Below are 18434 nucleotides of genomic sequence, written 5' to 3' on the forward strand. Positions count from 1 at the left end.
AAAATCAAAAAAAGATCCAAAACTGCTTTCGAACAAGTTTCCTCGAAAAGAGAAATTCAAAGTTCCTTTGATAACCGACACATTTGATCCACACTTGATTTACGATGGCTTTGATCTCTGGGCTCAACATGAAAAATTTGTTCTCACAACACACCAGCTTCTGAGCTGAGGCACTGACGCTGGTGTTTCACCCATGATGACTTCCTGATTTAATAAACATCAATTTAATGTTCAAAAGATTTGAACTGCTTTCATTTTCAGCATCAGCCGAAATAAAAACAACAAAATTTTAATAACCGGCCTGTAGTTTTATGCCTCCGCTAACAAGAGAAGTTTTTAAAGAACTTTCTGCTTTGAGACATCATGGCTTTGTGAGGCCATCATGACCTTGACCTTTGACCTCCCAAATCTGATCAGTTAACCTGAGAGTCGAAATGAACATTTGCACCAAATTAGAAAAGATTCCCTCGAGGTCTTCTAGAGACATCATGTTCACAAGGAGACGGACACTCACTGTCAGGGGGGGGGGGGGGGGGGGACATGTCAAACTCAATACTGATGGTACTTTAAAGACACTTTTAAAACAAAAACTAGCTGTGGGACCTGAACCCATCACATTTCTACAATCACTCAGTTGACTCACCAGCGAAAAGCCCCACGTTGGACTGCCGGGACTCGAAGGGACAACGAGCTTGTCCCACCACCTCCTCTCCTTCCTGCTCCAGTGTGGACATCTAGGTCAGAGAGGACGAAACCGTTCATAACAGGACAACACAACTGTAGAGCTGCACCAGTAACACAACAGCACATAAAGGACAGAGTGACGACTATAAACACAAAGACAACATCATCGTTTACAATCGCAAACCCACGAGGTCACTGCTGCAGCGACTGCAAAATCAATCAGCCTCACACACACACACACACAGGTATTTAATGTGCAGTCGTGTTCTAAAGCAAAGGATACGCAACAAATCAATGTGCGATAATAGACAACAACACATGCATCATAGAGATTAGTTTCATTTGATCCGTTGTGCGTGAGTCGAGTTCGTTAACGACACGTTTCGAGAGCCGAGAGGAAACTCGTTATCTCTCGGCCGCAGAGATTTAGTGACCGTATTCAAAACCTGCTGGTAACAAGGTTGTGTAGCTCGTACATGACAATAAGAAGATTCCGGCAGTGTGTGTGTGTGTGTGTGGTTTGTGTGTGTGTGTGTGGAGAGGAGGCCTTTGTTGACATTATTATCAGGCTTTTTATGTCCTTATTTTTATTCTCCTGCTCCTAAAAACCTGATGTATTGACTGATGCATCATGATTTAACACAAACATACTCATTCAGTATCAAGGCTATGGTGATAAGCTGCCTCTTCCATGTTAGTGGATGGGACATGGAGCAAAGTACTGAACTTTTCCATCAGCCAATCACGACGGCTCAGACTCTGGCTCCATCTCACGTGATCGTATCTGGGATAAGTCAAGGCTTCATTTCCTGATGGAAGGAGGAAGTGGAGACACGCCGACAAAGACGAAGACAGATTACAACACCGCCATCTAGTGGTCGGAGGTTCAAACAACCCAAACCGAGCCACTGCCATGAATCTTTGAATATAAACAAAAAATCAATAGGGTGGTTTTTAGACTCGGTGTCACAAACCATAATCAGTATCATATTCTCCCACCTCGAGTCAGTGTGGACGAGTCCAGCTGAATTGTGGGTTATTGCTTCTCTGGGTGCTCCAACCCACAGGAGGAGAAAATAAGCTATTAAACTTTACATCAGAGCTTTGCCACATAAAACTCAAGGGATGTGAACACAAATAACACGTCAGATAGCGGGAGAGGAATGTGTTTACACCCCTGAACCTGACGCAACCATACAGCTCTGCCCTAAATATCACTTGTGTGAAGTGTTCACTTATTATTCAGACCGAGCCGCTGCTTTGTGTTGCCGCTGGAATCAGTTGCATTACATAGCACAAGGTGACGGCTTTTATTGTGTCCACCGCTTGTACGGCATCAGATGTGAGCTCCGCTTAGATCTGGTGAAAAGAGCTTTTAGCGTGAGAGAAAAATAAGAAAAACATGGATTTAAAAAAAAAGAAACAGAAAATCAAGTGAATCAGAGAAAGTGGCAAAGACGAAGAAGTGTTTTAATGCGTTTACTAGTTTGGCTTTTATTAAAGGAAGCAGGCACACGGGACAAGCAGGAAAGACACAGGGAGCCACGGGGGAGTCACTCTCACATTTTACTTCTGAATGTACGTTTAGAAGATGCTGGGACTCGAGAGGTAAACATTACATTTTTGTTTTGTTGTAATAACTTTTCTCAATATTTCATGTCTGTCAGTTTTCCCTTGACAAATGCAAAATAAATGCCCAAAACTAATAATCCTTCATTTCTGCAAAAAAGGTTCACAAGGGGCCGACTGTGTTCTGCAATAAACCAGAGAACTGGTTCCTAAAAGTGAGGACTTGAATATTTCTCCAGAATAAACTCCAGCACTGTGATCTTAAACCCTGGGAAAGTAATTCAAAGTCAAGAATCTGAGAGAATCTGGTGAGAACAAGTGTCCGGAGGGGATTGTTGTGCATATTGATCTGTGAATACAGCAGCTGAATAGGCATCGAACCCCTGCAGCAGAAGTTGCAGCCGTTACATGACAGAGAGCAAGATCTGATTCTGCATATTTATGTGTACAGTGAAAACACAGGGCTATGGAGGGTTTTGTTTTCAGCATATGGTTTAGAAACCGTATCGGACCTCATGAGGACAACCTGCCTGGACTGGACGTAAAGTGTAAACGGCACTGAGAGCAGGACGAGTCAAGAAACAGCTGGAATTGTTTTTCAGTAAAAGAGAAAATATAGTTAAATACGATCAGAAGTACTTTGAAATTTCCTAAAAGTTCATTCCTCGGGGGCTTTTAGAGAAAAACGAATTCCAGCAGCAGCAGGAATAAACTAAAATAAAATAATCAGGATTCCGTCTCTGATCAGATATTCAGGAATCAGCGATACCCTGCGGACGTCTCACCTGCAGGACGAATCCGTCTCGAGTGAAACAGCAGTTTGTTCTGATCAGGAAACAAAAAGAGCTCAGAAGTGAGGATTGAACAAAGCGGCGCGGTGACGGCAGGATCGCGGCCCAGCGGGGGGGTGAAGACAGATGGATCTGACGCTTCAAGGTTTTTTCCTTTTTGCTTGTGTGTCTCACGGAGACATGTTGAAGACAGCCTCTCTGTTGTGTGCAGAGCAGCTGTCTCAGCAGTCTGGTCAGTGAAGCTGCGTGTTCACGGCTGAGCGTCCAATCATGTCTTTGACCAACGCACACACTCACACACAGACAAACACACACAGACACACACTCTCACTCAATCCCCCGTTGTCCTGCACAGACTCTTCATGACGTCCCAGAGACAGTTTTCCTTGATATGATTTACACTGGTCTCTCTCTCCAGGTGTCTGGAGAGTCATCTATTGTGCGCTGGGGTTTCTTTTTTAGATGAGGGGGTAAGTAGATGGGGGGGGGTTACAGAAAAAGAATATGTGGACGTGTGTTGGTTAAACTGTAAATCAGCCGCTCTTCACCGGCGGGAGTCCGTTATGACGGAGGACGCTGTGAAGCTCTCTACTCGAGGCTGCAGCTGTGGAGAGAGACTTCATGGCACATGAGACCTGATCCCGGAGGGTTCTAGATCTAATCTGCCAACGGTGAACAGCTTTAATGTAAACCACACACGGCTCCAGACTCACCGGTAACACAAGTCAATATGAACACGTGTTGACTTTTGCTAAACAAAGACGAGAGAGGATTGTGGATAAGAGTGGATGGTCGTGATGTTATTTATTTATTATTAAACCAGACGAGTTACCAGCTCAAGGTCGTTGGTCGACCCCTGAGAGTCGAGCTGCAGTTCAACCTTCAGGTCATGAATTTAACGAGGGGGCTGAAGAAAAGGTTTCAGACGTATTCTGTCATAATGAGAATGTGAATTCTTGAGTTATGGATAAAACCAGGTCACGGTGACCTTGACCTTTGACCTTCAGCTCCTCATCAGTTGGTTCTCAAGGCCAATGAATGTTTTTGCCACATGAGAAGAAGATTCCCTCACAAACCAAAGTGTAAAATTAAATCAAAACAAAGTATATTTACATTCCTTCTTGTTTTCTAGAGCTCCAGAGTTTCTTGCTCGATCCTGCGTCTTTACAACTTCTAAGGTTGAAACAACCGGCTTCTGCTGATAACCTTCTCTCCCCGTGTCAACCGTTAAAATGATTTTTAATTTCAGCCGAGCAGTAAAACATGAAGCCCCGGACGAACCCTGCTCACTCTGAGCTCGTGATACGCACGACTGGGTTAGTTCACAGAACAGCTCTGGAAGTCTGGCCTCGCTCAGGCTCCCCCGCACTGGTAGATTTACAGTGTGTGTGTTTTCCCTCCTGCTCCGATGACCGGCTGTGACCTGCTGCTGCTGCTTCACACACCGACGGAGCTTTACCTTCACGTTGTCCTTAAAGAAACTGAATCTGGGCCTTTGTCATGTTTATTACTATTTAGGTAAAACGAGGAGCTAACCAAAGATTAGTCTCCTCCCGTCTCTCCTCCTCTCGTTCTGTCTCCTCCCATCAGAAGCTTCTGTAATTTCAACATCACCAGTTTGTCCTGTTTCCTGTCAACAGATTCCTCTATCTCTGGTTGTGTTGACCCAACATATCCCCCCCCCCCCTCCCCCCCAGTGGACACCGTGCCCTCAGTGTGTACAAACCTGCTGTGGATATCCACTACAGATAAAAAGAGAAGTACCGCATGTGTCCAGTGGGTGCTCACAAATATTCAACGTAGTATTTTTCTGAATGGGCCACATGTGCCTCGTTTTTTATGCTTTTTCATAATTTCCCACCTATTGTCTCACTCTGAGCTCACAGCTGTTTGTTGCAGCATCAGTGAAACGCTGAGTTCGATCTCTGGTTCAGGCTCGAGCAGACGATCACAGACGTGCTGCTGGTTGAGGTGAACGGTGGAACTTGGGCAAAGAGGAAATTGCAGCAGAGTGGAAATGTTTCCTGTCTGTTGTTTTATGAAGTGTTTAAAGTAAAGATCTGCAGCTGGACTCAGAACCTGAAGAAAAGATCTGCTGCTGTTACACAAAGAAGTTCTCATCATTGGCCCTGAACACTAGTTCCCTCAACATTAACTCAGCCCCAAAGAATCTGGGATTAAATTCAGAAAGTAACTTGAGCCTCAAACAACAAGTAAGACAAATAGTCGAGTCAGGTTTTTATCAAACGAGGAATATTTCCAAACTAATCAGACTTTACAGCCATATTTCCTTTGATATATTTCCTTTTATAGTAACAAACGATTAATGTCATTTTTTGCCTCAAGCCAACAACAAAACATGATGTATAAAACATCTGTCGAGCCGGAGCCTGTAGTGTGACCTGTTTGTATTTGTGCGTTTACTACGTGACATCTCCGGTTGATGACACTTCCACACACAACGAGCTCGGAACCAACACGATATCAATCTAGTTCCCAGCTTGTTGTTTCCATTAGCAGCCGAAATCAAAAGATGCAACTCCTCACACACAAGGACACGGTCCATCATCCTGTCACCACAGCTGTGATATGATCACTTATCTCTAGATGAGGCGGCGGCTGCGGCGGTGGCGAGGCGGCATGTGGCCGTGCAGCGTCTTACCTTGTAGTTGCGGCAGGTCGGGTTGAAGGCGTTGGTGCCGCAGGCGAAAAGCGTCTCGTCGTTTCGCGGCACGAGAACTTTGATGTAGTTGTAACATTCGTCCTGTCGGGGGGGGGGGGGGGAACAGATTGAAGTGAGAGAGCATCAGGGAGCAGGTCCACGGGGACGAGTTTTACCGTCATCAGCATCATTCCCTCGGCTTGTTGTTTCTGATAAAACTAGGGTTAGGGTTAGGGTTCACGGGGGATCGGGAGCCAATTAGGTGCTCCCAACAGCTCAAGAAATATCCGAAATTTAGCTCGGCTATCGTCAGACTCTGGCACAGTTGAGGATTGTCCCACCATCGTGTGTCCAGGAGCCAGCGCCTCTTTCTGTGGACGTCTTTGCACAGAAGGACACATGTAATCAAGGCAGGAGCTTTAACTGCTTGTAGCATCGTTAGCAGACAAACTTCCAGTCCAGTCAAACGGAGGCAGATGATTGGTCGGTACAGTGCGGGCGCGTGAATCACGAGTTTCGGTTTCACATCTCAAACTATCGGCGCTTAAAAAACTCAACAGTGGAGGAAACGAGGGCAAAGGCAGAGGAAGAGGGGGAGGGTTTTAAACTGAGAAATGGAGGAAGATTGGTGTGTGTGTGCATGTGTGTGGGTGTGTGTGTCTGTCTGTCTGTCTGTGTGTGTTGAAGATTGTACTCACGCTGTTCTTCCCCCTCACGGTGCATTTCTCCACATCCTTCGTCTTCCAAGTCAGTTTCTGAAACAGAGAGCAGATAGGCTGTCAGCACAGAGAGGAGCTGCTTCCCACCGTCCCAGCTTCTGTCTGTCCCCAATGTCCCAGTGTCCCCATCGTATGAGTCCTTATGGGAGATGACTGTGATGAAAACATCATTAACTCCATAAACTGTCGTGGAGCTAAACACACAACAAACAAACAGACAACAGAGGGACGCCTGCGGTGGCCTGCGCAGCTCCTCACTGTTCCACAGGGATTTAAAAAAACACTTAACACACGATTTGTCTGGATCTGAGAGGACACACCTGCAGGAATCAAACCTCTGCGGAGGACGTTTCTATCACTGTCCATACGAGGAGCATTCAATTAGTCCCAATTAGCTCCAGACCACAGACACACTTCCTGTTTTGCAGCTGAAGATGCGTCCCCTTGTTAACAGGCTCTGCAGCTGAAGGTTTAATGTTTCCCGTCCACTGTGGGAATATTTACTGAATTCTCTCCGGGCCCAGTTTCCTTCACTGGATCCTCTGTGGTCTCCGCTCACAGGAGTTTGATGTTTCACCCAGTGACATGTAAACATCTGGGATCATGGACTGAACTTCTCGAGAACAAGACAAAGTGTCCTGTGTGGGACGTTCTGCCGGGAGTCGGAGACGCCGGCTCCGCTCCTGGTATTTTCAGACTCGTTAGGTTTTAATGCCAAATGTGACTTTCAGAGGTTTCAGCCACTTTAGAGCCTCGACTCGCTTCTGCAGCGGATCTGAAAGCTCCACACTTCTCTCCTCAGAAGGTCCTCGTGTGTCTGACAAGCACCATAATCATTCTGGATATTAAATAGATGATTATACACAAACTTTCATGCATATGCACATTTTAATTACTGTTTTCACATCGACTATTTGTGTCAACAGAACATTTCTGAATATACAAGTTATTTAGTAATGCAGTGCAATTTAATTCCCACTGAATGAATAAACAAATCAATCTATCATGTATCAGGAAGATGGAATCTAACCAGTATTGATTTTTGGGGCCAACTCTGAGCAATAAAAGGGAGTTATACACAAATGTATATAATTTATGATAAATAATTTAGAAAATGTGTTTAATTTAGTTTCTACTCTGTCTTTTACTGTGAACTGTGTAATGCTTCAGTTTTGTTAAATAAATAAAAGATACTGATCTTAATATGGATGATTTGGCCGATGTTTGTTTGAACATCCCATTCCCGATCCCTAAAAAGTCATTACCAAACCTCTATAACTAAGTAATGTAATCAGGGTAAGATTTTTTACATTTAACCATAAAGTTAATTAAAAATAAATACAAATAAAACACAAAAATAACCTATAAATAGAACTTGATTTAAGAAATTAGACATAACATCCTATCTGCATCGTTTACTCATGATCTTCATACCAGATCCCAATCTGTGAAATCCATCAGACTCTCTTTACTTGAGATGCTAAACGCTGCTGCACCGAACTGGGGAAACAAACTGGGATCACTGTGTTCTTCATTACAGCCTCACAAAGAGCCCCGTGCTCTTCTGTTTCCTGGTTCTCAGACAGCTTCTAATTCCAGCCGTCAAGTCAGACACTACTTAGAACCTGTGAATTCAGTAAACCTGGCAGCGTGTTGCTGATGAAGAGGAGACGTGCATCTCAAATGAGCTTCGTTCAAACGTGCTGAAGCGACTTGTTTCCTCTGAGTGCGGTGGACACGCTGCAGGGATCACACGGGAGTAAACAGGACTTTTGTCAGGGACTCGCTCACAGGAAGACGTTTGTGCTTCAATGACAACCAACAAAAAACTAGAGTCACTTTGATCGTGAAACTGGAGGGACATCGTTAGATGAGGAATATAGAATAAAGCCGTTTCCTTCACAGGAGACATAAGCTGCTCGTATTCAGATTGATAATTTCTTCATCACTTTCCTTCAGGGCGAACTGATCCACCTCCTCCTGAGCAACATGTGACAGACTCCTTCAGCTTGAAGGCCGCCCCCCCACCTGGAACTCCTCCAGTGCGACTTTGAGGAGATCAGATATGATTCAGGAGGAGTCAGCGTTATGGTAATAGCTCCTTCTTTGTCCATGCTCGATTTGGTTTACTAATAATTACTTATAGCCACCCAGGCCCGCAGGGATCGACAAGATGGGGGAGGGGGGTGGGGGGGATTGTGAATGAGCACCCTGGTGTGAAAAATGAAGAGCTGGTTGAAAAATGGATCTGAGATGAAGAGAACACACAGTCTCCTGGCAGCGCGAGTCAGTCACACACTAACGATCGAGCTCGGAACAGGAGGAGCGGAGCAGGAGTGTGACGGAGGAATATGAGCTTCAATAAGTTTCCACTCTGCTGTCACAGCGGAGGCTTTTCAAAAGCATCATACTCAAACTTGTAATGTCTCACACAACGTAACTGGAACCAGATGGACACACATCACATCCCAGTGCTTTGTGCCACAGCTGACGGTGAAATCAATATTCCAGATCCGCTCGACGTGGACCGGCGGCCTGATCAGAATGAATATCCGTGTTTGGCACTAATATGAATATAAGCAAAGTAAAGCCGGGGCCTCGGAGGGCTTTTATTTAAGTGCAATCATGTTTGACAAATGAGATTCAGATAGGAGCGAGCGCGGCACTTCAGCAGCCATGAGAGCGCCGCCGCGCCACTTGTATTGGATATATGTCTGAAGAGAGATTGCTTAATACTCGAATGAAACGGGAGGCAAAGTGCAGAAAGGAAAAACAACCAGATACAAACAGGATGCTTTCTTTTGTTTTTCTGTTAAATTGCTGTGGGTCAGAAAAACTGAAAAACAGGGGACTGGTGTGTTATTGCAGAAAACAGAGGTGTTATGGTTTCATTGGTATTTCTTTTTTAAGGAGGCAGGATTATGGAAAACGTGCTGGATGGATTTCCATGAAACTTTGTGGAAGTGTGAGTTATGAGTCAGGGAAGAATTAGAAAAATGAGGCATCTTTAGAGAACTGATTTAATTTCAAAGGGACTGTTGCTTTCCACTAGTTGTTCCATCATATTGAATATTTATTTTCTGCAGAATCCACGTTTATGATATTAATCGTGGAAAAATGTCAAGTGAGCCGGCAATTCAAAAACGGCTTTGATCAAATCAAAATACTCCTTAAATGTCAAATTCTCAGAACAGGAAATTCATCTTGGATGTAGAAGAGCAAATATCAACAGGTCGTGTTTGTACAAGAGACACGTTGAATAAAACGTTAATAAAGTGATATCGACTCGAGCAGAAGTTCAGAGAAAGGTGAAGCAGAACAAGAACATGTTGGTTTGATAAAGACGTGACCAACACCAGAAGATCTTCAGAAGCATTCCTACCTGTCGTGGGATTATCTGCTCGGACGAAGCAGCCAGGTTGACGGCAAACACGTGGTCCCTGCAAGAGATGGAGAGATGACAGGTCAGAAGAAGAAGAAGAAGAAGAAGAAGTTATTATATCACAAAACCCCTGCTTGGAAAAAGCAAGGGCATCTCTCCTGCTGGATCAAGCAGGTGGAGTAGAAGGACGTTTAATGGATTTTCAGATTTGTAATTTTTCAAACCAGCAAAACTTTTCCATCTATCGACCTGATCCGTATGAATCACTGAGGGGGGGGGCCGCGGAAAAATAACAAGTCCATTTAGGAACATTAAGGATCTGCGTACCTCTTTGGGACGGGGGGGGGGGGCTCTTGGCACCGCAGTTTGAGTCAGAGCCAAGAAGTGAGGTGGAATTTATTCTGCACAATGAAAATAAGGAGAGGAGGCGCAACCTCCTACTTTTTGGATAATTAACCTACGACATCTTGATGGAGAGGGGAGCAGCACACAATTAGACTGAGTGATGCACGAGGAGCAGAGAGGAGCTGCTGCCAGAACCTGAGAGGAGTTCGTCTGAAGTGTCTCACACGGTGGAGAAAGTTTGAGTGGAGGAACACTCAGGTCTGAGAGGAGCACAGAGGAGGAGGAACACTCAGGTCTGAGAGGAGCACAGAGGAGGAGGAACACTCAGGTCTGAGAGGAGCACAGAGGAGGAGGAACATTCAGGTCTGAGAGGAGCACAGAGGAGGAGGAACATTCAGGTCTGAGAGGAGCACAGAGGAGGAGGAACACTCAGGTCTGAGAGGAGCACAGAGGAGGAGGAACATTCAGGTCTGAGAGGAGCACAGAGGAGGAGGAACACTCAGGTCTGAGAGGAGCACAGAGGAGGAGGAACATTCAGGTCTGAGAGGAGCACAGAGGAGGAGGAACATTCAGGTCTGAGAGGAGCACAGAGGAGGAGGAACACTCAGGTCTGAGAGGAGCACAGAGGAGGAGGAACATTCAGGTCTGAGAGGAGCACAGAGGAGGAGGAACACTCAGGTCTGAGAGGAGCACAGAGGAGGAGGAACACTCAGGTCTGAGAGGAGCACAGAGGAGGAGGAACACTCAGGTCTGAGAGGAGCACAGAGGAGGAGGAACATTCAGGTCTGAGAGGAGCACAGAGGAGGTCGCTCAGATAAAGGTTTTAAACTGAGTTCTGCCTCAGTGACTAAACAAAGGTGAAACAAACACATTCAGCATTTAGGAGTAAAACTCTTTTGCGATATTAGATCAGATTTAGATGTGGTTATTATTATACAACGACAAAGAAATGTAACTTTTTCTGACAATAAACCATTAACTTCTCCAGAAATAACTGTTAATATAAAAAAAACAGAAATACAAACAAATCCTTATAGAATGTTTTATATAATCTAATGGACACTTCAGGGAATCTTTGTCTGCCGGTAAAGAAAAGATATAAAACAGTCGGGGTCTGGAAAGTCTGGATCATATTTTTCACTCTGATGGTCTGAACAACTTTACATTACATTACATTACATGTCATTTAGTTGACGCTTTTGTCCAAAGCGACTTACATTTTTAGAACACTCAGCATTTATGAGGGGCCATTTAGGGGTTCAGTATCGTGCCAAGGACACTTAGGCATGCAGATGGGAAAGAGTGGGATTCGAACCGGCAACCTTCTTGTTGCAGAACACCCGCTCTATCCCCTAGGCCACGCTCTCCCCCCCCCCAACTTAATGAAACAATTATAAAACATAACTACTCTGAAATGGAGGAACTATAATTGCACCTTGTGTGGATTCATTTCACATTAGAGTTAACTTCATGAGCAAAAGATATGAAAACATATTTTTCTCAACATCGATTCCTTTTTAAGACGAGATGATGATGAGACGTCGTTAAACTGTGATCAACACGTTGAATCCTCCAAAAATAATAAAGAAAGATGAAAAAAATATGTCTGCTAAAAAAAAGAATAGGAGACTAAATTGATATCTTATTAATCAGCAGGACAGCAGCTGGCAGCTCGGAGAACACAGCAGGGGGCCGGGCAGGGACTCAAAGCACCTCACTGACACTTCTTCAGTCAACCTGAGGTTTTCATCTGATGTTTGTGAGATATCTTTGTTTTAAATGACAATGTAATGTTTATAGCAGAGGTAGAACTGTGCAAATGTTTGTAATATTGTTAGAAAACAAGCGTTTTTCTGATCCTTCACTAATTCAACCTTGATTCTCTGTTCAAATGTTACTGGTGAGAGTTGGTGACTCACCGAGCAGCGATGTAGAGCATGTGGCTGATCCTCAGCATCCTCTGGAAGTCCAGGCCCAGGCGGACGGTGTCATTGTCCGACATGAGGCCCTGGAAGCTGGGGTAGAGGTAGGAGCCTGTGCGGGGGGGGGAACCAGACGGAGAGGAGAAGATGTTAAAACACTCGTAATAAAACCAGACACAAGCTCACGCCTCCTGAGGAAAGTGAGACTGATGCATTATCTCCCTTCGAGGGAGAGAAAGCCAGAGCTCAACTCGACTTGATTCACAGAGAGATGATAAAACGACCAGCTCTCCTCCACGTGTTATTTAATCTCAGGCGTCACATGTCAGTGCTTCTACAAACTGTCTGTGATGGTCGCACATTGTTCAAAAAGCAGCAGAGCGACAACATTTAACAACAAATCAGCAACTGAGAGAAACAATTTCACCTTCACAGTGGGAAAATAACACAAAAATGAAAGGTCCATTGTGCAGCACCCCCACTGTATGCTAATGTGCACTTGTGGAGATGGATGAGCGGGGGGGAAAGTGGCATCCAAAGTTGTGAATTACGCAGCAGTGTCATAGAAGTCAGTGTGATTTAAATAAATGGCTCCTGGTAAGCAGCTCTTAACAGACACGTCTGGGGACGGAGCCAAGTGAGGACGAGGCAACCAATCAAAACGTGTCTCTGTCTGGTCAACATTCAAACTGAACTCGCTGGAGGTCAATGGAGTTTAACTTTGCTGTTGTCAGGTGTTCAATTTAATAAATGATATCACATGGTTAAAAAAGTCAAAAGTATAAACTCTCTGTTTCCACGGGCGGCTGCAGTTTGACTCAGTGGAGATCAGGTGCGTCCATGCGCTAAAACCAAATGAGGAGGCAGCAGCATGAAAATATTAGATAAGATGAAGTGAGGGAAGTGGTGCAAAGAGAGTGATATAAAGGAGAGTGATATAATATCCACTCTGTGTTGCACCGCAGCAGATTTTCATTTTTGTTTTATATTCTCCCTCCTCTGCATTTTAATTCCAGCCGACTCACAGGAGGATGCGGGGAGAAGCTGCCGAGCGGGTTGAGTAAAGGAAGCTAGAGGCAGGAGTAGAATCTGCCTGTTCACTACTGACGGCCTACTGACACCGCCCTGTCCTCCACATCACACTCGTCCTCCCGTTCCTCTGTGTTTGGACCGAGCAGTGATTCAGCTCTAGGCCACGCTGCTCTGGATCGGTACCGTCCTGTGTTCAGTGCCCCTCCAGCCTCCCACCTGACCTGCTGCTGCTGCCGATCTCAGACCAGCACCCACACCAGTGGGCCGAGACGACAAGCACCTGGACTTGCCATATTTCAAGCTAAAGCAATTAATATCACAATGTCTATCAGCAAACTATGTATTTTGATGTTGGCACGGTGGAGCAGTGGTTAGCACTGTTGGAAGGTTCCAAAATAACAAACGCCTACTGAATGACGTGGGTTCGAGTCTCCTCATCTGTCACAAGGAGACAAAAAGCTGAGTCGAGTCCCGGAGGAAGCAGCTCTTAGCTTCACCTTCATGGACAGTGTCTCGGACTGGTGAGCGACCTCGTGTCCCGTCTGTCACCTGCTGGAACCAGTGGTGACAGATTGCTCCCATTACACCTGGGATGGAGCGCCACATATAGAATTATTAGCGCGGCTATTTCTGCTAATGGGAGCATTGCTCTCCTCCAGATAGATCAATTACAGAGCGTGGGCCGTGGTCTCAGCCGCCTCTTAACTCAATTATGGGCCATTACAGGCAGTCGGGATCTTTTCTGAAGACCTCCCCAGTGATTGGGTGGCACTGATGAATCACGGGGGGGGGGGCCTGGGATGCTGGTAAACTCTTGAATTTAAGTGTGTAATTTTGTTTAGATCAAGTACATTTAAATGTGGTTTCATAAGAGCGTAGGTGTGAGTAGGCACTCTGCTGCTCGACATTCTAGGAGGTTTCAAGCAAAGTGTAATACTTGTTATTTGTTGAAAAAATGATATTTTCCAGGAGATTACACAGATTTGTTCCATTTACATCAACATCACAAACCTTCAGCTCTGTTCAGCTGGTTCATACCAAGCAAACACATCCAGCTCCCTGAGCCCTGGTCCCCGGGGACCAGACTCAACACATCAGTGACCCGAGCTCCACATCTACTCCTGCTATAGCAACACAACAGAGTGTGAACTCACAGTCTCTTCCCACGCTGCTGATGGGCTCCAGGTCCTGGGGGAACGGCGCGGCCCCTGAGGACAGATGAGGCACGGCGGCGGTGAAGGTGAGAGCCAGGAGGAGCGGCAGGACGGGCGGAGGCGAGCCGGGCATCAGCCTCATGGTGGCAGAAGATGAGACCTCACTAGAAACACATGTCACCGGGTCGATTCCCCTCCCACCTGAAACGAGACATGATGGAGAAGGTGAGCAAACAGCAGAATGAACACAAGCTGATGACACAACGAGTGTAATCAAGTAGGTTTGTAGGTTGGAAAAAATAAAAACCAAATTATTATTATATGTAGGTCAAAGTCAATTTAATGTCAGTTCTGCTCTTCAGGACATAGACAGGAGTGAAAAGCTGTTTCTCGCTGATCTCCAGTGCAAACAGAAATACACAAGTACTCCAAACATAGTACACAGTAGGACAAAGTATACACAAAGTATGCAGTCACAAGGCACACAGTGGAAAGGATGAGAGAAGTAATGTAATCGGAGTATCGGCATCTGCCCTGAATTCCATTTTTGTGGAACTCTACTAAAATAAGACATAAAAACATAAAAATCTCAATTTCCACTGATATCATGTTTATTGTGCTCTGAGCATTTGTTCTGGAAACAAACACGTGAAACCTTCACAGAGAACTTGGCCGGTAAACAGGTTTGTGATACATTATTGTGCATCAGCAGACATAGGAAGAATGGCTCCATCTGCATAATTACAGAGCTGCAGCAGCAGAACAAAGGCAAAGGGTCGAGTCAGAGATAAAGACGTTTCCTCTCCGCCGCCGCACACAAAGGAGCGAACCCGACAGAAGACGGGGACGGGTTGAGTCTCGTGTGAAGACGTCCCGACCTCGTCCTCCTCCTTTCAGAGTCACTCTACCTTTTCCTTCTGACACGTAGAGAAACTCAGAGGATGAGAGAGACCGCGAGAGAACGAGCAACACGTTTCATATCTGAGCAAAGAGACGGATCTGTTGAGATAAACTTCAAACTGTGATGACCCGAGCTGGCAGCCGACTTATTAAGGGCATTGTGTCCTCCACAGACGGGGGGGGGGGTTAATGCACTGTGTGGTTTGGCAATGAGACACGGGCCACATGGTTTTAAGTGGGAACAGGAAAGTAAGTCAACAGAGACATGAACCGTCATCAATATTGATAATAGCCTGCTTCATCTGAATGCAGGGGAGGAAGCTGCATTTAGCAACGAGGCCAAGTGGCGATCGCAACGCCATAAATCGAGGGGAGGGGGGGAGTGGGGGGGGGGCCGTCTGCTCGTGTTTATTCTGTGCGTTACAGCAGCTTGTGTGGCCGGCCCGAGGCGATGTATGATGACAGTGTACATGATGGGTTAGCCTCATGTGCCGTGAGGTGGACGGGCATTCTGCTGTTTCCTGCCAACGAGGACTCCCACCTGATGGAGCGGAGACAAATCCCTTAAGATGCCAAAGACACTCAGGGCAAGACAACGGGACGAAAAGGACTCTGGTTAGTGAAAAGCTTTAGATTCACAACAAAACAGAGATTAAACACGAGGCAGATCCAAAACACAGAATAAGAAATAGTTCACTTTCAGGTAAAGCAGCACATCCAGGCATCATTATATCCTCGTGAGGAGTTATTGACAGTTATTGACGACCCACAGGGCAAAGGGAAAGGACGCCAGCAGCCAGCAGAGTGTGGAAATGACGCACAACCATAGTGAGCTTATGCAAAACCCGTCACATACACTGAAAGTCAAGCTAACACCCCGACTACAAGCCAGGAGACACGGAGCATGCTGTCCCATGACGACTTTATCATCATCCCGAGCTGCTGCCGGAGACATTCTGCAAACTCGGCTGGATTAAAGCAGCAGAGCAAACTTAAGCTACGAGGACATGTCAACTTGAGGATTAAAGAAACGACTGCCACATCATCACAACACGTGGAGAACTGCGTCAGTCAGCAACGAGCGGCCGGAGGTTCACACCCTCGCACACACAACGCAAAAAAAACCCACAACACACACCTCCTAGAACTGGTTATTCTGAACCGTCATGGCCCCGAGCCAGACCCATTAAAACAGGGGAGTGGACTTTGAGAGGATAAAGGTGTGTGATGATGTAAAAACTAATTAGTAAGCTCTGAGCCAAGTTTGTTAACGGTGAAGAGAAAATCCGCCTTCGCATTTCAAGTTTGTCTGAAATATAAATGATCATAGACTCACAGAGAAGTTACAGGGTGTTTCCTGCAGAGAGGATAAGAAGACACATGATCTGTCTTCTTCTAGTCACCTCCATGCTCTGCTGACGTTTACAGTCAACACAATCATAATGTATATAGGTTATTAAAGTTTAATGCTTAAAGTTTGGTTCCCACCACGTTGCTGCACATCCTGTTGGACCTGTATCACCTCGAATGGACACAACAGAAACCTTCCCCTGTTGGTCCCTCCCGTGTAAATGTGTCAACAAAGCAACACAACACCACAAAGTCTGAACTTTCCTACACAAAGTCAAACGGTTTCCTGACTTCCTGTGCAGTCCGAGGCCGGAGCGCTTGTGACGGATGAGCTGACAGCTGTCGGAGGGAAATAAGGGGTTTGGACGAGAGGGATCATTGTTTTTAATGAAATGGACTCGATAATCCATCTGGGAGACGCTGGCAGTCGGGTCTGTTCTGAGGGGGGGGGGGGGGGGGGGGTTCTCCGGGACACCAGGAGGCGCTCCATCGATTATCTGACATTCACTGGGATCACCAGGCAACGCTGCATCCACACAGAGTCATTGTGGCGTCCCCCGGCCGATCGGTGGGTTAATGTAGAAACAAGACGTTAATAACAAACTGAGAGTCTCAGTCTTTATCGCTGGGCATCGAACGAGGACACGGTCATTTAAATTCATGCATAAACTCATGCAAGTACATTTTTATGTTCACCAGTCCCCACTTGGCCCGGGATAATGGTCCCATAAAAAGTCACACTTAAAATCTTAAGTCCAATTTTATCCTCAATCGACTGCATCGCACGGCTCGGGGGGGGGGGGGGGGGCATCCACTTCCTGCCAACACCTGCCGCACGCCACCGAACAGTGGAGCTTAATCCGAGGGCTGAGTCGGTCTCTTAATAGTCCCTGACCTCACCGGGGCCGCGGTGCTGCCGGGGCTAATCCACCCGCCTTCGTTAGCCGCAGAATGGAGCGCACCTCTCGCCTCGCTCCCCTGTGCACCTGGACATCTCGGGGCCCCTTTGCCGGGGAAATGTTTAAGCCGCACTTTCTATTTGCTCCGACCTATCTGCCGAGCACACCGGTCAGATTATAACGAGCTCGCGGATCCCCCGGTCTCTCGGCACATTTTCGGACACAATTAGCCACATTAGCCTCTGCTCTCCGCGGCCCGGTGGAAGCTCGGCAGCGGCGCAGGGTCACCGGCAGAACACCGTGATCATGGTGAGAGGATGAGAAGTCAAGTGTAAGGTACAGTCCAGGATGTGAGGTTGTATCTGTGGTAAAGCCACGGATGGAATTCATTTAAAAAGGAAATGCTCTGAGGAGGAGAGGATTTATACAATTCATGCAAATCAACACACATTTCTCATTGTGTGTTTTGTTTCTGGAGCCTTTTCATACCTCAGTGTGTCTGTGACAGCGTTCAAACCCCCACTGACGCCTCTGTGTTGTATATATATAACTTTACAGAATCCCATACCTTTAAGGCCACCATGTGCAGCCCCGGCACACTGGTTCCCATTAGCATTAGGGGAGGATAACAGGGTGTCAAGCTGTCGGGCTCCCCACTCACTTTTCCCGACCAGCGTAGAAACAAATAAAAAACCCGCCTGATGATTTTAGATTTTTTTTGTTGTTGCTCTTCCTGGAGGGTTCATCAGACCACCGATCTCTCTATCCCTCTCCCTCTCCCTCTCTCTCTCTCTGCAGTCCCATGACACGAATCACACAGCTCATCACCGCCGGCACTGAGCTGTTATTCTCTGACGAGCTCACATCCGTGCCAGGGTTCACTCCCAGTCACAGCTGACATTCAAACACAACACACCACGGGGAGGAAAACAACATTTCCCCATGTTTGGTAAATATTGACGATGGGTATTCTTTCCACACTAAAACTTCTCTTCTGTGTATTTACAGCAGTTTTTTTTCCCCCA

At 46.1% G+C, this 18434-nt stretch overlaps 1 protein-coding gene across 4 annotated transcripts in view; it reads right to left on the bottom strand.

Annotated features, from left to right (window-relative positions):
* sema6e (sema domain, transmembrane domain (TM), and cytoplasmic domain, (semaphorin) 6E) overlaps nt 1–18434 on the bottom strand; it is a 132079-nt gene that overhangs the window by 41269 nt on the left and 72376 nt on the right. For all 4 annotated transcript variants that reach the window (XM_062399297.1, XM_062399295.1, XM_062399298.1 and 1 more), the window contains 6 exons: nt 14261–14461; nt 12072–12186; nt 9808–9865; nt 6405–6461; nt 5707–5808; nt 644–734 (listed from right to left, as the gene is read on the bottom strand). In XM_062399297.1, coding sequence (XP_062255281.1) covers nt 644–734; nt 5707–5808; nt 6405–6461; nt 9808–9865; nt 12072–12186; nt 14261–14402 — 565 coding nt within the window. In that variant the 5' untranslated portion in view covers nt 14403–14461. The remainder of the gene's footprint in view (nt 1–643; nt 735–5706; nt 5809–6404; nt 6462–9807; nt 9866–12071; nt 12187–14260; nt 14462–18434) is intronic.

This window comes from Platichthys flesus, chromosome 11, assembly GCF_949316205.1.
Source record: "Platichthys flesus chromosome 11, fPlaFle2.1, whole genome shotgun sequence".
NCBI classification, from domain to species: Eukaryota; Metazoa; Chordata; class Actinopteri; order Pleuronectiformes; family Pleuronectidae; genus Platichthys; species Platichthys flesus.